Here is a 23,448-nt window from a genome sequence, read left to right on the forward strand (position 1 = left end):
ACGAAAAAGGCTAAAGGGGAGGCGTATCTGCTCTATTCTGCTGCTGCCGTTGATATTTTTATTGCTGTGGCGGCTTAGGCCCCCCCTCCCCCCCCTCTCTGCACAGAACGGACAGATTTGCTAAGCCCCTGGACGGCCAAGGCGTCAACGGGGTTCGAATGGAGGGAGGGAGGTTTATGGTATTTTCTTGGGAGTCCCCTTTTGAAAAGATGCATATTTTGTGGCAAACCAAATGGAAAGCAAACTAAACGTATTATAAAAGAGGAAATACCCATGAGTTCTCACTAGGGGGGGGGATGTAGAGCGGGCGGATCGAGACGTTATCATCCAACGAAGAGTACGGCACTGTAGAACCGCTCCAAGCAGTCGTCGTAATAGGAAAAAACAGGTGGCTTCCAATATTTATACATTTCATATTTTTGGTGATTCGTTTTGTATGTCGGCCGCTTGAAACGGGGGTGGATCGTAGCCGATTCTTGCTTACAAGCCAGGAAAACGGTGACCCATGTGTGGATCGTAAGAGCGCTCAGAATCGAGAGAGCGAGAGCGAGGCAGAGGGCGCTGCTAACTGGCTGTTAGCCAGCAGCGATAACATGCTGTTGGCCTGGGCTGCCCGCGCTGGCCCTGTTACAGCTGTTACCCTTAACAGACATTATTCTGTAGAGAACAGACGGTCGCAAGCAGTGATCGCTGTTAAGCTCTGTATACCGTGTGGTTAGTGGTACAGCGCTCAGTTAACAGCCAGTTAACAGAGATATCTTTCTCTCGGTACCCATCAGCGTTAACAGCCTGTTAGCCTGGGCTGCTAACAGCGCGCTGGCCCTGTTACAGCTTTTACCCTCAACACCAACTATTGAAGGAATATTTTCTTTCTTTCGCTTCAGAAATACCCCATAAAAATGTAACCTTTGTTGGTAAACTTAAAGCTGATCCTGGAGAAAGCAGATTTTCCCCTGTCGGTAAGCCATTCCTCCTTGGGGTCACCAGTGGTGACCCATCGAGGTAATTTTCCCGGAAAAAGGCGACATCCACGGTCCCGCACTGAAGCCCGTAAGTGAGAAAGAGACAATTAAAAATCCATTAATTCGAGTAGCGGCAACCATGTAAAGCTACTTATATCGCCTCCCGGCCAACCACGCCCCTCGCCCTGCACTTGTACCGAATGGAAATTTACATTACATTATACTCGCATTTAAATAAATTTTTGCAAAATTAAAACGTAATGCATGGACGGAGGACTCCCTGTCGCCTGTCCAAGGCGAAACTTTTCGACACGAGAGCTTGCATAGAGACGGGTGAGTGCGGGGGGTGGCAGTGCAGGGAGGGAGTCCATTGTTGATGCACGGACCGGCCCGGACCGGCCCGGCCCATGGCACTGAAATTATTTATGTGTCGCACATTTAACTTGCGCATTGCAAAATATACGAGTATATTCTGCATTTACCGAGTGCACTTCCATCATTATCCACCGGGGGCAGGACGGGAGAGGGGAGGGGTGGGGGGGGGAGTGCGGCACCCACTCAGGATCGGATCCCAGCTGAAGCCTGACCGGATGCAGACACAAGAGTGGAGTCCATCTCTGCATCGTCCGCCTGTCCCTGTCCCTGTCCCTCCCCCTTGGTACTTGTATTGTTTTTCGGCCTGTCCGGCTCCGGCTCTGGCTCTGGCTCCGGCTCCGGCCCAATCCAGCCTGCGGATTAAAATGCATGGGTTCATGAAGTGGTCATCTGTCATCTTTGCGGTAGGAAGAACTTCGCATGTTGACATTGTCGCAACAGTTTATATATATACAAATACATATAAGAGGGGCCTTGGGGCATGCGAGGGGCTATTCACCTCTGCTATCGGGTGCCTCAGTGGGTCAGAGGTATATCGAGGGTATATATCAGGGCTATGGCCTTCGAATGCCTACCTCCTCCCAAAAAAAATCTCAGTTTTCCTTTGGATTGCAGGGCATCTCGCAGTCGATCCCTTGGTAGGGATTCCCAGTCATTGTTATTTATATTTTTGCTGTTTTGCCGGCTAGAAGGACAACTGAGGCGCAGTTCCCTTACAAGCCGGATTAAATATGGCTTAAAAGTCAGTTGACACGAGTTGGCCATTTCTCGCTGACTCCTCCACGAACGCCTCCTTGGACTCCCAGGACCCTGGTTGCCCTCTGGTGTGAGACAATAAAATATTCATGCCCAGGCCTGGGCTTGGGGAAAATCTCTTTTAGATGTCATTTAAATGAATTGCAATGAAATGATTGTTTCAAGAGGAGAAGAGATTTAGGGCCTGGGCTTTCTTTTAGGGGTCTATACTCTATGCTATATGCATCTATAGACTCTTGATCAATTACCCCTTCAATTAGCAGCTTCAGTTCCATGGATACCTGATGGTCATCCTGCCTGCCAATTAAATCACTTTCAAATGCCCAAAAGGGAAAGCAGACAACCCTCTTCTGGCCAATTATGGATGGCCCGGACTCGTAAGCTGCTCTTTTTTTCCCCCCCCCCGACTATTTATTGATTAAAAAATAGGAAAATAGGCAGCCTCAAAGGAAATTGCAAAAGGATCCCCCTGGGCAGACCGAATATTCGCTTCGGCCTGAAATTAAGTTTTGGGGGAGTCCTGGCAGCAGGAAATTAGCTTGATTAGATTGTCTGAAGAGTTCATTATGCCTCAGACGGTGGTGGATGATGAGGGCGAAGGCTTTTTTCTACCACAGCTCTGCTCTTATGAGTCCTTTGCCTTCGATCCGACTTGCATATCGATTGAATTGACCTTTCGCATCGGATCTTAAGCTGTTTTGCCTCGCAACGCGAACCGAAATTGCACATCAATGACTTGTGAGCCGTCCCCCAAGCCGGCATCTACTCGGTGACCAGCTGCCGGTCTCCCACTGCCCGTGCTCATCCGGCATGTCACACAACTGTTGTATTACGTCCTGACATGCAACATGAATATTCACTTTGCACTTTGCGACCGCATTGCCTGTGCTACGGATTTTGGATACAGGTGTTTTGCTAGTCTGCCCCGGGTGCCCAGGACGAGGACCAGGACGATGTGGATGTTGTCCTGGTACCCAAATTTGCATCTTAATCTCTGCCGTCAGCGCCGTTGCTGACAAGCAGGAGGAGCAGCAAATCGCATGCTTACGCATGAGCTTGTAGGACACGCATCCAGGGGGGGGGGGGGGGGAGGGGAGGGGAGGGGAGTGTGTGCCTAGGCCCCTTGCTGATTGCTGTTTAGTTTTGCAATTTAAATCAGAGTTTCAGGTGCTCCTTAAATGGGAAGCCCCCAAAAAATCTCCCTAGATTCGTGTATCAGTGGCCGCCAAAAGCCGCCTCCCTCTCCACCCCCCCCTCGATGGCCAGTTAGCTTTTTGCTCTGAAACGAAATCAAATGAAATGAAATGTAGATGCATATCCTTTTTTCCCTGTATCTATCTCTCTGTGTGTGTGTGTGTGTGTGTGTAAATTGTATAAATGTGCGCATAAATTTTGGTAGACAAAATTTGAAATTCCGATTTTCGAGCAGATTGGTAAACAATTTATGTAAGCAACCGAACTGAGCCGAAAACACATTGAAAATCTGGTCAGAAGTGTCCTCTGGCTCCAGCATTCACTCCCCGGCAGACACCCACACACAACCACGGAGGGGTGACTGGGGAAACATGTAATTGCGTAACCCTTTCGATAATAGGACCCTTGAGTACTCGAATGTTGTGTGTTGGCCCGGATCCTGGGTCCTGGGTCCTGGGTCCTGGGTCCCTTGCTTATGGTTATGGCCAGACAGACACCACTTGGCCATCACTTTTGCTTATCTTAAGTATTTTACTTATGTCCTGGCGAAATGTCCCTGCCGTCCTGCCATCTCAGGCGAGCCTTCCATCCCAAACTTTCAATGTTTGCTTTTGGACATTTTCCATTTTCCCTCCGTCCTGGAGGCTGTTTCTGTAAGCTCTTTCTCCTCGAAAGTTTTCCATGTTATTTCGATTTGATTTACGGCCAAAACTAGCCATAAAACTAATTTTTTGCAATCCATTTCCGGTGGAGACTTCTCTTCCGATCATCTGCCGCATTCTGTGTGTATTTTTTTAGGGCTGGCAACGGCTTTACTTTCTCGACAATTTGCCATTAATTGAAAACCGATTGGCCGCCGAGATTGCATTGTCGACAGCCATCTGATTGCCGCACAAATTAATTATAACTGCCAGGGACATGGCCCAGACATCGATACCTCGATAAGGAGGCGACTCCTGGCTCGTGTCTCGTGTAATTCAATTTTTGTTGAGATTTATCCAACCAGCAGCGCCGACGCGCCGACTAGCCGAATGGCAGCGAAAGTGTAGTGCCATGTCTCTTCTTTCCTATTGAATGACACATCAAATGGTCCGTGGACTGCAACTAAATGGGAAAAATGGCCTTCATAATGGCCACGCTAAAGCGTCTGACGGAAACGGATATGCCACAGTGCCAGCGGAAGTGGGATACGCGAGGCGAGGCGTGGCGGGACGGGGCGTGGCGGATAGGTGCGTGACATGTCAATTGAGCAGACGCATTTTTATGTCCCTTTTTTTTTTGAAAGATGAATGAGCCGCAAAGCGAGGTTATGTTTGTTGCCAGCCAGACATATGTTGGACATTATTTATATATATATTTTTACACCCAACTAATGTTCATAATTGGTGTATTATATATCGCCCACGGTTATGAAAATTAAATGTTTGCAGAGTTCACATAACATGGAAATCCCCACTGCGATGATGGGTTGAAGGGGTACTGAAAGGGTTCCTGGAAGTGGAGATCCCTATGAAAATATATATGTACAATACTATTTAAGATTTATAATAAAATATCGTTTATTAATAGTGTTTAAATCGGAAAAAGGGTACAAAGAGTGTGGTTCGAAAGGTACACTTAATGAGTCTGTTCTCCCGACTTTGGTTTAACTTTCTCGCTTCTGCTTCCAAAAACCGACAGTCATATTGATAATCCCTTATCGGTTAGATCTTATCGATGGTATCTTAAGTTTAAATGTTAATTTAAGTGGGATAGTCTTAACTACTTGATACTTACTGTCCTTTACATACCATGTGCTAGGTTCTGGTATTCTATTTCTACAAATTTCCACAAAATTCTAGCTTTAGCAGCGTAGATTCGATCTCGAACTATTCGAAATGAGTACACAATTTGTTGGATTTGAAGAGGTGCTGGAGGTGTCTCCAGAAGAATTGAAAAAGTGCTATAAGTGTATGGATCATCAGGGGGAATATTTTGAAAGACCAAAAAGCCTTTTTTTATTTAAAAGTTTGCATTTTTATTTGCTTTTACCGAAATATAAATAGCAGTCCTCGTAATATATAGGTTTTGCTTGGGGCGATTTAGATGGGAGAACTATAACAGTCACACCCAACGACGACTTCAATTTAGTCTAGAATAGTACTGATTATGTGGCAGTCCTCCAACGAAGATGTTTGCTTGAGCCGACAATCGATTTTAAGGGTGTTTAAGGTTATACAAGGTGGTACGCAACCGCAAGGCGCTCTCTGTTCGGGTCTTATATTGCTCAGTAGCACAGCAAACTTCGTTCTTCTCTCTCTATCATTGACCACCTTTCTTCATGCTGCGGACGAGGCTCTCTGGCAGCTCTCGTTGCTGACGAACGATGAGCTAAAGCGAGAGAGAAGCATTAACAGTAACAGAGTACAGAGCTGCGCTGCGCTGCGTTTACAGATCTGTTATCTGTAACGCTCTGTAGCCGAACAAAGCCGATCTACAAATGAAATCGGAAAGCTGCAACAAATTTTGAATTAGGAAATTGAGCGTCAACGGATGGGTTAAGTTTCTACTCCTGGACTGGCACCCGAATCGCCTAAGTGACTGCAATAATTTCGAAAATCAAACGAAGCTTTGATGCACACAATTATGGACGAGTACGAAGATGATTAGAAGTGGAGCTGGCTTTAAGATGGATAAACCATTTTAATTGGGATTAATTAATTGTCAGCTGACCTTTGGGCCGGGCAAATCGAATTCCGTGCAACTGTTTTAGTTGAGGCATTTAAAGCGAGACAACAAACTAGTTTTATGTTTAGTGTTTAGTGGTATGCAAATAGAATTATCGTTTAGGCCGACACTTTTGGCCCGTCGAATGGATTGCAATGGAATGGAATGGAATGGATAAAATGCCTAAATGGACAGCTGGATAGATTGATGGCTCTGCATATTGATTTGTTTGCCAGCAGCCATCCTTCTCCCTCTCTCTCTTTCTATCTCCTCTGTCTATTTGCCTCTTCGGAGTGCCATTTCAATTATTTTGTTTTCGCAAAGCAGCTGTAGATTCTCGGCTGCAATGTCCGTGTGCGAGTGTGCGAGTGTGCGTGAGTATCTGTGTGAGGTTTTAATTAAAAATTGATTTAGCGAAATTTGCATAAATTATGCACAGCTCGACGGTAAGCCAGCACAAAATAGCACACAGGCCCGCTCAAAGCCCGCCTGCATGTGTGTCTGTGTCAATAAATTAGAAAAGATTAATTGGAAATTATATAAATATTTCCAGGCAACCGCAAAAAATAAACTCTTTTTAGTTTTTTTTTTTGTTTCTTCTTTTATCTTTTATCTGTGCTGCATTACTATTGCCATAATTAAGGATTTGTCGTGAAAGAGACAGAGAGAATATATATTACTCGAAATTTACATTAAAATTGAACAAATTTGGGAAAATGTCACATGACGAAAATACATGTAGGTATCGGTATAAATTCCTGATGCGTTGGCTGCATTGAATCTACAATTATACGGGTACTTTTTTCTCGTATAGAAAGTGTTACATTAATTTTCAAAAGCAAAAATTTAAAGATGAAATGTATTCGTAATAAATGCATGAATACAACAATGAGTCGAAGCTTTGAGGACAGGACTTTATATATCCTATTGAAAAGAATTCATTTGCATTCTGTGGTATTTATGTAAGAAGGAGTGGGCAAGCCGGCGCATTTTAGGAGCTAACCACAGATCAACAGCAGTGTACCTGCAGATTAACAGCAGATTAGCGGCAGCAACAGCAGACAAAAAGCAGAGCAACAGCAGTTACAGCAGAACAATAACAGTAACAGTTGATTGACAGCGGGTGAGAGCAGATCAGCAACAGAGTAGCAACAGTAACAGCAGAACGGTAACAGTAACAGCAGATCGACAGCAGTGTAACAGCAGACCAAAAGCAGAGCAGCAGCAGAACACAATAACAGTAGTAGCAGATCGACAGCAGCTTAATAGCAGACAAGCAGCAGTGTAACAGCAGCTTAACAGCAGCTCAGAGTAACAGCAGAGCAAAAGCAGAGCAACACAGCAGCAGCAGTAACAGCAGAACGACATAAACAACAGATTAACAGCAGAGAGGGAGAGCACAGCAGAGCGTGCAGCAACAGAAGATAGTCGTACAAAAATAATCGCAGCAGCCAGACATAATAATCAGCACTATCGGAAGAAATCAGCGGAAGAAATTATTACCACCGCTATATAATAATATCAACAAACTATCATCTAAATAATATCTTACATATATTGACTCTTGATCAGCGTCGATATCCGTGCTGATCCGCCATGTTTGTGGCTTCTTTTGTCTGTCCATATATCTGTCTATTTGTAGACAATTGTTTTAACATTTCATCACTTTTTCCCGTAAATTTTGGTAAATCCGATATGTTTTGGTCATGCAATTGTTTCACATTATTCGGCTATGTCTGCAGGGGACACAAGTCCTTCCATTGATCATTCGTCAGGCAATATTTCAGTCAAAGGGCAATGAGCTTTCATGGATATTTACCTATTAAAAGCAAATTTTTCGAATTTTTTCTATAAACTTTAATTAAAACTTAAATCTTATTGTTCAATACTCTTGTTTTTATTTATTCTCAGTAACATTTACCCCGAGCAAACACTTGGCGACACCCTCAATCGAAAAGGTGTGTTTTTTATGCTTTGCACTTCCCTTGCTTGTTGGTTCGCTGCTTTTTTTGTTGCTATTATTTTTGCCGTTGAAGGAAACATAACCTGTGGCTCTTTATGGCCCAAACACTGCCAGACCCCGGCTGTATGGAAAAGGACTTTGTTGGTTTCTGGCACTGTGATTTTTAGCCCGGCCCAAACAAACTCTACGCTCGTCGATGGCAAATCCAATTTAAAATCAAATTTTGCTCAACGGCCAGGCAGTGGGAGAACTCTCAACATTTCTTCAAGTGCAAATTAAATAAAATCGCAAAGTGGCAGGAAAAATGTAGTCCATGGACGTCTATCCTTCGTTTGGGTCTCACTCTCTCTCTCTCTCTCTCGCCTCTCTCTCTCCCTCTCTAGTGCCTGTTGTTGGCTGGCGCTGATAGTCTGTGATTGATTTTAATCGCCTCAAGTGATTTCACTAAACGATTCAACTTGGGAATTGGTTACTTTGCATTGTGTCCGTGTCCGTGTCCGTGTGGCAGTGGGCGGGTGGGGGGGATGTATTTTTGCATATACCCCGTGTTGTGTATTGCATGTGGGCTTCCGGCAATTCTGGCTTGTTCGACGAACAACATTTGCTAACTGTCCGCCACACATTTGCTCACATCAAATGTTGGATAGCGCCCCGGCAGGACTCTGTGTGGGCCAAAGGTGGCCTGGCCTCTCTCGAGCATTTCAGGATTCTTTTTTTAAATTCAATTTAAATGCACACTGGACCGTCCTCAATATTCAAATGAATTTCAAGCGTAACAATTGCATTTTCCCTCTCCGGCTGAGTGGAGCTCTGGATCTTGGCGGATCGCGCCGCAAAAACGCATCTGAGGCGGAGTCTTGCCCGGAACAAAAATATCAAGCAAGTTGCACAAAGTTTGTGACTTTTTTTGTGTTTGGAGAGCCCCAACAAATGTCGAAAGAGGCGACGAGGCACAACAAACACGGAAAGATGGAGAGACAACAGGCCACAGACCTCGTGCCGACTATAGAATACCCTCTACCCCAAAAAATATCCACCAAATAGAAGCCAAATAGTACGACTTTCTGGACCATAGAAGCTAGAGAGAATGGGCTGCGAACGATGTGCTAGATAATCCTGTTTCCGCCAAACAACAAAAACATTTTTCAAGTGCAGCGCCGGGCCGTAATCCCCTTGAACCGTGAACCCTCGGCATCCGTGAAGAGGTTGCCACTGGCAATGGGCTACGTTGCGGCAGAGGAGTGGCAATGTGCCATAACACGGACTATTACCCCGTCCCAGTTGCAGCTTCAAAACCGCTAAGCGCCCAGTCAAAGTTTTCATTAAAGTGGCTCCCGCTCGTCGCCTGCTCTGCTCCTCCACAGCTCCTGCTCCTCCTCCTCCTCCTCTCGACTTTTGGCCTCGCTAATTGCTCGGCATTGAGGAACTGGCAACGCTGCCAGCTTTGGCTTGTTCGAGCTGGCTGATGTGAGGTGTGACTTGGATTGGAAATGGATCCACATGGAAGCACTGACATGACCTGAAAAATAAGACCCGACACAAGAGAGCCACAAGGCCATGTAGCTCTTTTTGTTACTTTAAAGTACTTCTGTCCTTTTAGACTGTGTTTCAGGGAGCAATCTCAGACTATTTCTTTGGAATTTTACCAAGAATGAAGAACTAGAAAAGTTAATCTGCAAAAAAAGACGAAATATATAAGAAAAAACGAGTTATTTAATATTTTAAAGAGATGCACCCTTAAAATTCTTCGACCTTGACACGCATTATTTTTTGTTTATTTTTTAATCGTACTTTTTCCTGTGATTATTGTATAAGATGCTCTAACAGCAACAGCAAAAAACATAATTGTATCTGTGAAAATATTTTATAATCAAATACAAATTTCTTAATAAATTAAGAATAAATGCAATTTCGAAATCAACAAAATTTCGGAGATCGTCAAGGAATATGTATAAAAGAGTCTTGATTTAGCCGACACTCAAAGAGGTATTCGTACATATATTTGTCTTGTTTAGATGTGTGTGTAACAGCCAGAACGTGTGAGATGTAACGGCTGGTGTTGGTGGAGGAAGAGGGAGAGAGATAGACAGATGTTGCAGATTAAAAAGCTGTAGCGGAAAAAGGAAAATACATAAAATATTGTAAAATTCTAAATGACTAGTAAAATTAGATCTATCTATCTTAGATTTATCATCTCTGCCCCCGGCTCCACTGGAAAGAAAAACTAAAGCTATACAGCTGTACAGTCGAACTTCTCTATTACAAGCTTTTGAAAAACTAAATAAACTGAAAGGTAGGTCATATATATAGGACTATGTATGATCTGGCTCCTTTGTTTCAAAAGATATTTGAATTCAATTTTTATTTTCAATTTCTATAATTAAATTTAAATCATAACTTTTATTTTCAATTTTTATAATAAAATTGGAAATAATTTTATTTTCTTGAAAAATTATTTTCAATAAATTGAAAATAAAATAAAAATTAAAAAAAAATTAATTTTTTTATTATTTTTATTATTTATTTATTTTTTCAATTTTTATCATTTAAATTTATTTTAATAATTAAAAAAAAATTTAAAACAAAAATTCAAAAAATATATCTTATTTTTGTAATTTTTTCTATAAAAATTATAATCGTTACGGTCCCTGAAATAAATATATTCACCAAATGGAAGTTCGACTGTATACTGTATATATTTCTCTCGCTTGCACTGCAGGTTTTTCTCAATAGATTTTCTCTGTTTTTGCCGTTAATCAGTTAGCAAAGTCTAAGGTCATACGGCCCTCAAAAAAATCAATAAACTACAAATTTTTGCACATTTTTAGGAACCCCTGTGGATGCCTACTAAAAGGGGGAACTTATTACCCGCCAAACCATGGTGGTAAATGTTTATGAAATATTAATAATTGTGGATTGAGGTAGAAAATGCCCAAATTTGCTGCGTAGTGCCAATCCCGAATTTGTGTGTTGGAGCCTTTCTTTTTGGTCCTAATTAATAAACTCCAAATTATGGCGCACCGAAAATTTGTTCCCCACATTGTGGGTTGTTCAAAATATGTTCAATTTTAGACCCGCTTTTCGTATTACCAACGCAAAAAATTATTATATAAATAAAGTTTAAATTTTCGTGTCATTTTATTTGCGGCTGCCGTTCGGTTCCAAGCCAATCCTTGACATTTTTTGGTTTCTTTGGATTCTTTGGTCGCTTTGATTAATGAATTATCAGAGCGCTCATTACCAGCACTTAATGGGCGGGGGGAGGGGGGCAGGCAGGCTCTGGGGAGCTGTGACTAGGACACTGCTCCTTGAGTTTGTTTTATGTCGACGGCAGTGTCCGTGCCGCTGAATGGCACTCGTGCTCTATACCCGCAGAGGATTATTTGACATTGATGCGTTGACTTGTTGAACTTGCGGCTGAGAGGAGGGGAGAGGGAGGGGAAGCCCGACATGCGTTTTTAAATTAAAACCTACGAGTATGTTCTTTAAGCCCTGCTCGGCTAATCAATACTCGTAAATGCAGTTGCCATTAACTTTCTGGGGCGCAACTTTGGCCAACTATTTTTCAATTTTCGCTGGTGCTTCTGGAAAAGTTTGTGCTCCTCCAGCTGCCACGCAAAGTAATGCAACATCCATTAAAATGGTCGACAGGAGCAGGCGAGCAGAGGCAGGGGCTGCAGGAAATCGATTGAACGGGAGACATGGCTGGGAAGGGAGGCGTCTGTGGATCCACGCGATGACAGATAGATCCAAAGGCAATCAATGCTCGCTCTTACATGCTCCAAGATCAGGCAGAAACAGCCCTGAAACAGAAAAAGTGGAAACAATTGCAGAGAGGGGGGAGCGGAGAGGGGCAGAGGGAGAGCTGAAACAGGTTGCAGGCAGCAGCAGGTGCCTGGCGCTAAAGTGCCAACTTATGCCACAAAAATGCTTGAATATAATGGTCGTTGTGGGAAGCATGAAGAATGGCTGCTGAGTGGGCGGATGGCTGGATGGATGGCTGGATGGATGGTGGGCGGACATGGGCATGCATTTGTGCGATACCTCTACAAAGGCCGCCAAGATGACGACGACACGCAAAAGTGGAACGAGAGCTGCTGCGTTGGCATTAAGTGGCATGTGGAAGCGGCTACAAGGACGCTGATAATGATGGAAAAATTCCCCAGGCACACACACACACATGGCATTCCCCCTGTGACCCCAGCAGGAGTCTACCAGTTGATACTTAGCCAAAAGATACTTACTTTGCGGCACACAGAATCCTGCCACATGGCGTATACCCGTTAAGCTCTAATACCCTGCACTCGCCACACATAAAATTGCACTGGCAGCCGCAAGACAGTGACAAAAAGGCACTTGCCGACCTTCCTCCTGGCCCGGTACAAGCACCTGCGCCAGGTCCTAACAAGTGCACCAAGAGGGGGGGGCCAGAAGAGGGAGGGGAGGGCCGAGTAGTGGACGGAAAACGAAATCGACCTTGACTGACAGCTTGACATGAACTCGACTGCTCTCTGCGTTGTTGCTCTTTACCGTGCTTCACGCCGGGATCCAACATCGGGCTCATTATTTTCGCTTTAGCTGGACAGAAGCCAGGCGTGCAGTCAGGCGGAGCGGTGTTGGACGTTGGGGATGTGGCTCGGAATTGGGGGAATGTAAATGGCTTTGCTCTTTAAAGCCGACAAACCGCAAAGAGCTGGGCGGTTGGGCGGTTGGGCGGCTGGGCGGCTGGGATCCGGCTTGGCTCTGGCCAAGGCTGCTCCGTAGTAAGTAACTCTGGCTAACCGACTCTCGCTCTGCTTTGGCAGATGTAGCTCGTTTAAAATGCCAGCATTTTGGTCACTTTTGCAGGTCCTTTGCTTTGACATGTCTGCGTGTTTAAAATTCATAAGCCAGGGAGAAGGGAGAAGGGGAAGGAGTCGGGAGACAGGAGGGAGAAGGGAGAGGGCAGCGTGGTAATTACATGCCATTCAGGTATAAATCAAAGGGAATGGAGGGAAAGTTGAGATCACTGCCAGCCTGTGGGTTGATAAAATATATGGCCTCATGGGGAAAAGGGATATGGGCTATGGGTTGGGTCTGTAATTATCATGGGCCATGGAGATGGAAGTTAATGGAAATATTAGGAGGTATTGGTTGCTGAAATATATAGCAATATTGTAGTAAATTTACTGAAGGATCTACTCCTGCCAGTGGAAAAGTACGGCCCCTGAAAGTGAATCTTCTTGAAGCTTTTCTTGTACATATATAAACAATATTCTTGATACGCTTACCCCTCGGCACAAATGAGCTATTAATGGCTCGGGCACATCAGTATCGGCTCAGATTCAGCTTCAGTTGCCCTTTGGGGCCGCCATTTTGTACAATGTCTGTGGAATGGTCGGGCCCTTAAAAGTAGGCAACGTTTTTCAACGAAATGCCTGCCAGCAAAGACAATGTCTCACCGTGCCACTTTGTATGTGTGTGTGTGTGGAAGAAGGTGAGCGGGCAGCTATCATGTCCTCGTTGTCGTTTGTGGGTTTGTCTCCTCCCTGCACGTATCCTTGACTCTGCTCTCTCCTCCCGTACCGTGTCAAAGGTTCATAAATTCCTTTTAATCCTGCTTTATGGCGACATCACATCGAACATGAACTTTAACGCGCATGTGACTCCGTCGACGGCTTCATTTGCATTTTACAACTTCATTTGGCAGCCGGAGAATGCGGCATGCGGCATGCTGCATGCGGAGCGGGAATAAAAGAAAAATTTACGCCGAACCAATTGGGCGCCCGCCCTCCCCCTCCCCAGGCCAGTGCTGTGCTGTGAAATTATTGTTTAATCTTAGCCACTGCCCCCGCACTGAAGCGGGAATGTGGCACGACAAGCGGCCATTACTTCGGCCTGGACTTGGGGCCTGCGGAAGTCGTTCCAGCCCAGCCCTTTCCCAGCGGAAATGGCCCTTTGCACGCCTCTCGATTGTCCCACATGCCACAGGCCACGCCACCCATTAAAATTCGATTTGTTTCTGTTATTTTCTTCAATTCTCAACTAATTTATTTTTGCTTTTTTCGTTTTCGTTTTCGTTTTGGTTTTGCTTTTGTTTGTTTTTGGGTGAAATGCTTTGAGTTTTTTTTAGTTTGTGTTTTTGTTTTTGTTTTTAAATTACAATTGGTAGATTTAATTGGCTTACAATTTCAGTTTAAAGTCTAGATTGAATTTTGGTTTTTGTGTACCTAAAAATAGAACCATCTAACAATCAAACAATCAATCAATCAAACAATACGAATCGATTGATTCCTGCCAGTCTGTGCGGAACTCAAAAGAAACTTACAATATCATATCCGGGGACCACTACATTGTCCTTCTTCTACTCGTATGTATATTTGAGATCGCTTAGAGTACAAAAACACTTTTAGTGAGACTAACACGAGAGCGTTCAAGGGGGGTTCAAGGGGTCAGGGGCTTCCAGGACTAGGTTCCGATAAGGATCTTCGAAATACATAGTGGGTAGTGTTTGTTTTTGTTTGTTTTGCTTTCTAAGGGCTTGATACTATACACTTACATTGTCCTCCTGCTGGGGCTGCTTCGGGGGGCTTTAATATGGCGTATTAGCGAGTATAAAGAGTGGAAAAGTGTGTCTATAATACAACAGAGGGGCCGGGGCTGGGCTAACTATCCAATCCTCGGACTCGTTTGGGCCCCCAAATATCTTCCTTGACCTTCGTTCAACCGCCCATCTGTACACGGGTTCGATTAGCTCTTGAAAATATCCTGTCCGGGCTGGGGGCTGGCCGCACCCGAAGCCCCATTGCCGTCGTTGCCGTTCAGTCGCTTGAGCATGGCGTTGCGGTGCAGCCAGTAGGGCGGCGGATCGGGGGGCTGTCCCGGCAGCAGGGTTTTCGACTTCAGGTTCGAGGCCGCCGGGGGCTTGGGGCTGTGCGAGGCAGTGGCTGCGCTGTACATCACCGGATCGGCCAGCTGGGCGGCCGACTGGCCCACGGCCACCCGGAGGGGCGTCTCCTTCTTCCGGATGGTGTCGCAGGTCTCCTTCATCTTGCACAGTTGGTCCTGCAGGTTGCGGTACTCCTCGAGGAACCGCTCCAACTGCGCCGCATGGTAGTCGTAGGCGGCCACCGAGGAGTTCGCGGCCCCCGCCGCCCTGTTGGCCAGGGCCGAGAAGTCCAGGAGGGGCGTGGCCGCGCTGCTCAACGAGCGCTGGTGCTGCACTGGACTGGAGGGCAGGCTGGGCTTGTGGCCGAGATGGTGGCCGAGAGCCCCCTTGTGCGCTCCGCTCTGGACCAGGTTGAGGAAGCTGTTCGCCCGCTGGCCCCCGCCCGTGTAGGTCGTGGTGCTCGAATAGTTGGCATAGCTGGACTCGGCCGAGTAGCGCCTGCCCAGGCCCATGGCTTCGTTGAGGAAGCTCCCATCGCCCAGGGTACTGCTGCCGTACTTGCTCGAGTTGTCGGCCAGCAGCGGCGACTGGCTGTCCGAGGAGTTGCGGAAGTACTTGCCACTCGTCTTAAGCTTCCGTGGCAGCGTGCACAGTCCCCCATTGGGCGTCGGAGCCCCCTGCGCATAGCCGTGTCCTTGCTGCTGCTGCTGGTGCTGCTGGTGGGCCTGAGCCACCGCGTACTTGGCTATGTCCAGGAGATCCGGATAGTTGCTGTCGAAAAGATCGTTGTCGGGCCCGTCGCCGTTGCTGCTGCAAAACACGGACGTGGCCATCTCGTCCGCCGGGTGGTTGCCGTAGCGGGAGTAGGGCGTGGCAGAGCAGGCCGCCCCCTGCGTGGGTTGGGTTAGCATCGTCGTCGTCGTCGTCGCGGGTTTGCTGTGCGGCGAAGTGATCTTGGTGGTGGCTATGGGCGTGGTCTTCCACGCCACCGCATGTCCGCCATAGCCGGCCAGCCGGGCAGCGGCATCCACTTGACTGGAGATGGAACTAGAGGCGGAGTCGGTGCTGCGAGGGGTAGAGAGACATAGAATCTTTGGGTTAGTGGTGGTCGGTGCAAGGCAACCCAAGGAGGTACAAGCTAGAGCCCTGGATGTGGGACTACCCCGAATCTCTCACTCCGAAATGGGTTAAGCGTGGGACAGGTATCTTCGTTTTTACGGTGTCAAATCTGAAAATTTCGGTTTTTTTTCTCGCTCACTCTCTTTTAAATTTTCTGGTAGAGCGAATTTGCTGGCTTTTTTGCTTCGCCCTCTGCCTAAAAACTATGTATTTGCTTTTGGGTGGGTAAATTTCTGGATTTACACTGAAAAAAATTAATTTCGAAAATATAAAGAGATGGTTTTTGCGCCAAATAAAAGACAAATATTGGTTAAACCTTTGTTTTAGTGTACAAAAAGTGCCGAATTGGCAGAAGAACGCCGTATTATTTCCTTTCAGAGACTGCGAACGAATCCGCAACGATTATAATCGATAATTATCTATAGTCCGGAGTGCTTGCACTCGGTTTTATTGGTCTAGGGTGATTTGATGCCGACTGAAGGCAGGATTCGAAATGATCGAAGGCAAAAAAGGGGCACAAAGCAAAGGTTTGAGGGGAAGTCCTACATTCTAGAGCCTGTTTTCTTTCAGTGTAGTTGCTTGCTCCTCAACAATTCACACATAATTGTTCGCAGCTCTTCTGCATGCCCACATCCGTATCCGTATTCGTTCTGTCCGGGTCCGTGTCCATGTCCGTGACGATAACCAGCCGCACATCCATTAAACCGCACTCGTATGCCTTTCACACGACCAGCGCCAATCAGACAGAGTGAGTTCTCAGTTCTCAGTTCTCGGTTCTCCGTGTGCCCAAAATAAAGCACTTCTCACGGATGTGGGATGTGGGATGCGGGATGCTGGATGCTGGAGGTTGAATGTTGAATGTTAGCTGTGGGGCCAGCCCTCGCATATTTCGCGCGTCATTAGCACGCGCGTGTAAGATGGTGGAGGGAGATCCGGGCGGGGCTGTGGATGGGGAGTGAGTGCTGCTCGAGCACAAAGTGGAAGTGTCAAGTGTTGCCCATAATACGGACGGAATATGGGGAGATCCGGGCGGGCACTCGAGCATGACAGCTCTTTGACAGGGACACGGACAGGGATAGGACAATTGCCACTCGAAGTAACGAACCGCAGAAACAAAAGCTGCACCACCACTCGGGCCTCGTCTGCAGAGGGGGGTTGGGGTTGGGTCGGGCACTGGGGCCATGAGGGTGCGAGGTCAACTTACCCGCCGATGTCAATCAGGCGCGGGATGTGCAGATCCGTTTCCTCCAGCGCCAGCGCCACTGCCACTGAATTATTCGCAGCGGATGCGGATGCGGATGCGGAGGCAACATTGCCTGCCAGTCGCTTTGTCGTGTCGCCCCCCATAGAAGTCTTTCGCGATGGCTGCTTCTGCTGGTGGTCTTCCTCCTCGTCGTCGTCGCAGTGCGTGGACACATGCAGATAGTCGCCATTGCGGCGCTGGGCGCCACCCGCACTGGGATTCACAATGGCCGCCTGGCCCGCATCGTTGTCGTTGTTGAGGGGCGTGTGGGCGGCGCGCAGATAGCCCTGCTCCTCGGCATCCTGGAACAGGCCGGCCCCGTTGGCGCTGCCGCCGCCACAGCTGGCCCCGCCGCCCAGGTCCGGACGCACCCGGGCCGTCATTTCGATCTTCTCGTAGCTCTCGCTGCGTCTCACCGGCGGCACGGAGTTCCAGAGCCGCAGCTTGCGCCGCCTCCGCAGCGAGCAGAGGCAGATGGCCGCAAACGAGGAGCCCACCACGAACAGCAGGGCGGCCAGGACGCCCAGCAGGACAATCCGAACGCCCCACGGAGCCTCCGGCGGCCGCCTGGACACGGCCAGAGTCACGCTGGCCTCCACCTTGCCGGCCTTGTTCTCCGCCGCGCACGTGTAGATCCCGGCGTCCTGCATGTCCGCCGTGAGTATCGTCAGGTTGGAGGCGTTCCGCAGCATGTTGACCACGTAGGTCTTGCGGCCCTGCGTGGCCGCCGCCGTGCGCGGCTCGTCGGAGTCCTCGCCGCCGGCACTGAGGTTGGCAATCAGCCGGTTCTTGAGCAGCCACCTCACCGCCGGCTGGGGCACCCCCTCGACGTAGCAGCTCATCGTGACGTTGCGTCCCTCCACGCCGTGGGCCGTCGTGTCGGTGGCCACGATCTGGGGCACGCAGGCGAAGTCGTCGACGTCCAGCTTGTCCCAGGCGCGGCCCGTCAGTCGGGGGGGCGACTCGCAGGTGGGCGGTATCCCGCTGGGTATGTTCTGCTGCAGCATCCAGGCCCGGAGCGGACGCAGGAGCAGCTGCAGTTCCACTCGTTGCCGGCCAGCTCCAGGCCGTGCAGCGAGGACAGGGAGGTGATGGTGCCGCTGCGCACCTCGCTGAGCCGGTTGCCGTCCAGCTTCAGCCACTCCAGGCTGCTCTCCAGGCCCGCGAAGGCGCGCACCGCCACGAAGGCCAGCCGGCAGTCGCTCATCTCCAGGCGCACCAGCTGCGGCACGTGGGCGAAGGCGTCGTCCGGGACGCGCAGGATGGGGTTGCCGCTCAGCCGCAGCTCCCGCAGCTCCGACACGTGGTGGAGGGCCAGCGAGGGGATGGCCCCCAGCTGGTTGTGGCTCAGGTCCAGCTCCACGAGGTTGATCAGCTTGCGGAAGGCGTGCCGCTCGATCAGCCGCAGGCGGCAGCGGGCCAGATAGACCTTCTGGAGGTTCAGCAGCTGCGCGGCCGCGAAGCTGTCGTCCGGCATCGACTGGATGTCGTTGCCGCTGAGGTCCAGCAGCTGGGTGCCGGCGTCGAGCGGCTCGGGGATATGTGTGAGGTTGGCATTAAGGCACAAGACGGACTCCTTGCCGCTCTTCCACTTGCACTCGCACACCGAGGGGCACTCGGCGCGCAGCTGGCTCAGACAGCAGAGCAGCCACAGGAGCTGCCCCAGCGGTATGGGCGGATGCAGGCGCCGCAGGGGCCGCGACTCTTTTCGGCGCACCTTCGTCGCCAGCGTCCGGTGCTGGGCGCTGTTGTCGCTGGCTATGTCGTGGGGCCTGGCCCGCTCCTCCGGCGTCGGTGTGGCGGCTGCCGCTGCCGCTGCCATGGCATACTAGAAGCTCTCACCTGATTCCAATCAGACCACCACGTTCCCGAGCCTGCAACGAGAGGGGGCACATCAATATCAATGCGGCTGTCATAAACCCAAGGACTGCTGACATTTTAATAAGCTCCCGGGGGCTACGCAATGGCTATGGCTGTGTACTTCAATCATAGACCTCACCGTCACTGCCACTGCCACTCGCTGTTGCGACATTAAGTCATAACAACGCCACAAAGGCAAGTCCCCCACAAGCACCAAGCAGCAGGGCCCAGACGGCCCCACTCTCCACTCCCCGCCACTCCCCGCCAGGGCTCAACCACATTCCAACTAGAAATTTGACTTTTCTTCGCTTTTTTCCCAACGTTTTTTTTTGTTGTCGGTTATGCCCCGCGGCTTGTTTGACTTGGCTACGTGCCTCGGTCCCCCCCTCCCCCTCCCCCAGTCGCTTTGTGTGTTGTGTGGCATGTTGCAATTATGGCCCTCGACCAGGCCTCCCCTGCTTCTCCCTGCGCCCCCCTGCTCTGCTCAATATATGAAATTTGCATGCGACCAACGGGGCGTATGCACAACATTTTGGCATTTCCGCGCTGGTTTTTTGAGAGCCCGAGAGCTGGAGTGTCTCTCCCCACTCTTCTGGGAGAAAAAGGTGTTTTTTGAAAAGTATTTCGGTTATAATCTAAGGGAGGGAGGCTTTGAAATGTATCGAATAAAGGGCAGAATAGGCTGAAGATGTCTCCGATTCCAGAAGAGTGCTCAATCGAGGCTTACAGAAGACCTCTGCAATTGGGAGTTTTGAGTAATATTTTTGCAGAATTTCCTGCCATTTCCTATTCAAATATTGACGGCATTAACCAACAATCTCCTTCTCTTCCAGATCCCTCCCATTTCTTTACATTTCCTCCAATCTTTTGTGGTACAAATAGATCTGTTGCTTATAAATATAAACTTCAAAGGACAGGCTCCCTGTTTAAAGGGTAATCCAACGAATTTAGAACCTCCTGAACCTCCAGGAATGCCAACAATTCTATTTGTCTAGATGTTGGGTGAGGGCTTTGGTAAAGGGCTTCTGCGGATTCACAACAGAAACCGGAAGCCGCAAAGCAAACAAAATGCTTGCAAAAACCGCGATGGTGTCGGTATTGGGGGGGGTGGGGTGGGGTGGAGTGGGGTGGTCACTAATGCAGGGTGGAGGGCGTCTAGGGGTCAATACACTGGACGACAGTCGCAGAAATGAAATGAAGTTTTTGCATGTTACTGAAAATACTCGGCTGCATTTTTGTGCTGCCAAACAAAGGGAGGGTCGGGGGCAGGGACAGGGGCAGGGGCAGACGAAACGTGCACCAGACACTGCACTGCAAAAGGGAAACGGTGGCAGACAGACAGAGAGACAGCCCCACATGTGTGCGAGTGTATTGTATTTGTGGTTGGTTGTGGCATTGTCGCTGCCGTTTATCATACTCGTACTCGTACGCCACCGTGAAGTATGCAACATGCAACATGCAAATGTGCCTGGCTCCGCTTTTGTTGTAGCCTCCTTGCGCCGCTCCTTCTCGGTCTCCTTCGAGCTCTGTTTGTTCTTCTTGTGCAGTTACTGCAGACACTAATCCTATTTATGTTGCATTGCAGCGAGGTTAATAATTTTATTTCCAACTGCACAACTGCAGCGTCATTTGTGTCTCCGTGTCTCCGTGTCTCCGTGTCTTGTGTCCGTGGCAGTCGGAGTCGTCTGCCGTAAGCCGCTTGCCTGCTTATGACACACGATACTCGTACGTGCCCGGGCTCTGGGCCCCGCCTGGGTTCGAGAAACTCTCTCTGTGCTGGCGGTGGCAATGGCCGCTGCTCGGCCTAATGAAACGCCCATTAATGGGGCTCTCAGGAGGGAGATCTCCCACATGTCACAGATGATGCGTCGAAAAAGTTCTCCTCCGGCGACAGCTGCCAAATGTTGGCTTTTGGCAGAGATTTTTGGCCAACTTTGGCTGGCGTCTAGCCCTTGCTTTAATGTGAAAATAATGTCCTTACGGGCCGCATTGATTGCACGATTACATTGATTGTGATTACACACACACACAGACAGACACGACTAAGTGCCCCAAAGTGCTGCCGTCGTGGACTTCATAAAGACAGCGGAAAATGGGGGGGCAGGTCAGAGAGGGGCAGCGCCATTAATTTCACTTTGGCGCCGCGTTTCGTTCGTTTGCGTGAAACTTTAATTAGAAAATCCCTGCAAAGATTTTTGTGTAATTTTCTCCGCTTGAATGCTTTCACTAAGCCGTAGCGGGCTCCTCCTCCCCCCCCCACTCCACCCCTCCGCTCCTCCACGCCCCTGATAATGAAGTTCTTTTCTTCTGCCACGTTTTCTTGTATTCTTTGCATTCACACTTCCGGCTTCATTATGTGCAAATTATTTTAGCTGCACTTTCGTTCCCCAAGGCCCCCCCTCGAGGTTGAGGCAAATATTATTTCGCTGCTGCTCCTCCGAAAGGGAGACTTTGATAGTAAATTCCCTTTTAATACTCTAACGGGCAGGATGATAATTATGGAGATGGGAATCTTCAGGAGATCGGAAGTATGTCCAGGCCTTCGATGGAAAGAATCTCTTAGGTGAAAGAGCATTGGGGCTTCTCCATCTGGCAGCGAGGGTAAGCCAAGTTAAAAGTAATCTCTAGTCCATTCCATTCCCTCCAGCTCGCTGTCATTATTCATTTTTTGTGCGGCTTTCTTTTTGTGCTGTGTAACCTTTTTTGCCGCATTGTTTTGCAGCTGTAAAGCAATTTTCACAAGCATAATAGACTTTGCCGGGGAAAAACACACAAAAAAAAATGGGGAGAAACTCCAAGCAAAATGCCTGAAAAATAAAGGGAAACCCAAGGAGCGAGGGAAGACCCAGGGAAAGCAAGGGAAAATCCAGGGAAAGCTAAGCGGTATTTCTCAAGAGGCACGGCACGGCTCGGGCTGGGAAATTCGCATCGGCCACGAGCTGTGGTCAGCCTTTGGGGGGGGGGGGGGCTCCGCTGCATCCTTCCAGCCCTTCCGACCCGCCCCCCGCTTGCGCTCCCATTTCTGTCGAGTGCCCACTTCACTAGTTGTTGTTTGCTGCGTACATTTGTTGCGGGCTGGTCCTTTGTCAACATTTGCACTGCCATTTGTTCATGATTTTAGCCAGAGTCGAAGCCGGAGCCGAGGCCTTAAATAAGGCTAAAACAGCGGCGCAGCATTTAATTAACTCCCCTCCGCCGAGGGCAGTGCTAACGACCCCGCCAAAAAAAATCCAGAGCCCTGCAGGTAGGACTCCAAGAGAATATTGAATGGGCCAGGGATTCTCCAGAGTGTTTGGCAGAGAGCTGGGAGAGCAGAGCAAACCTCTATTGGGGCTTATTGGCTCGGATAAACTATCATCATAGGCAAATACAAATTTATGGCCAGAATGGCCAGAGAGTGGGTCCTTTGTCATTGCAGTGAAATTAAATAAACGTTTATCTTGGCTTGAGTGCCCGATAAGCAGGCTACCGAAAACGTGTGTCTTATTAAGCCATAAATAGAGAAGTCAAAGTTAAATTGCACCTTTCCCGACCCCCTCAATCCACAATAACCAATAATACCGAAAGCCAATAAAAGTAAACAACCCGACGAAACAAAGCCCGGGGCCAAACCCGCATGGCCAGGATACAGGATACAGGGCTGGCCCCTGCCTCACGCACACTTTTGCAATATCCCGAACATAAATATCCAAAAAAATACTGGGGCCCTAACCGGGCGGGGTGCTTCAATTTAACGACGAACAGGGAGTCCCCTTGCCCGTCCCCTTGCCCGTCCCCTTGCCCTTGCAAACGTGTTCAATTGCCGCAATAAAACTTCTTGATAATATGTGAAAATCATACAAAGCACAATATTAAATTAGCCCACAACGAAAATGTGAATGGCATTGACGACGACAATGGCAACAACCGACCGACTGTGGCCATAACCACCGACAACCGACAACCGACAACCGACAACCGACCAGGAATGTAGACCATAAAATGTGCCGATGTCAGCCCGAAAAAAGGCAGCCTGATCAGCATATTCTCGGGCGTAGACAGGGGGCGTGGCAGCAGCAAACAGCCGCAAGGTAAGCGTAAGGATGGGACCATCAATTTCATTGAATGATATGTTTATATGACTCCGAAATTTGAGGTGTAGCTGTGCCAGCCATAACCATTACTGGATTAGACCAGAGTTGGAGATTAGTTAAGAGCTTCGCTGGGGGGGAGGGAGTGCTTGCCCCACACCAAGGGCGGGCCACATATAGAACTTTTGGGCGCCTGGGAGACATCTCAATTGGTTTTGTGTGACAGTTATTGATTATTTGGTCGGGGTGTTCGCTGATTGTTCGAGGCTGCTGGGAAATCAACGAAATGGCAGCAGTCCAACTAATTGTTCGGGTCGGCGAAAGGGCGGAGG

General features: G+C 48.6%; 1 protein-coding gene across 1 annotated transcript in view; it reads right to left on the minus strand.

Annotated features, from left to right (window-relative positions):
• Positions 1 to 14,020: 14,020 nt before the first annotated feature.
• Positions 14,021 to 23,448, minus strand: part of LOC108163767 — a 34,250-nt gene continuing 24,822 nt past the window's right edge. Inside the window, 3 exon segments of the mRNA XM_017299242.2 lie at positions 14,021 to 15,889; positions 17,148 to 18,216; positions 18,219 to 19,060. Coding sequence (XP_017154731.2) covers positions 14,686 to 15,889; positions 17,148 to 18,216; positions 18,219 to 19,008 — 3,063 coding nt within the window. The 5' untranslated portion in view covers positions 19,009 to 19,060 and the 3' untranslated portion in view covers positions 14,021 to 14,685.

The sequence above is a fragment of the Drosophila miranda genome, chromosome 4 (genome assembly GCF_003369915.1).
Source record: "Drosophila miranda strain MSH22 chromosome 4, D.miranda_PacBio2.1, whole genome shotgun sequence".
NCBI lineage: Eukaryota > Metazoa > Arthropoda > Insecta > Diptera > Drosophilidae > Drosophila > Drosophila miranda.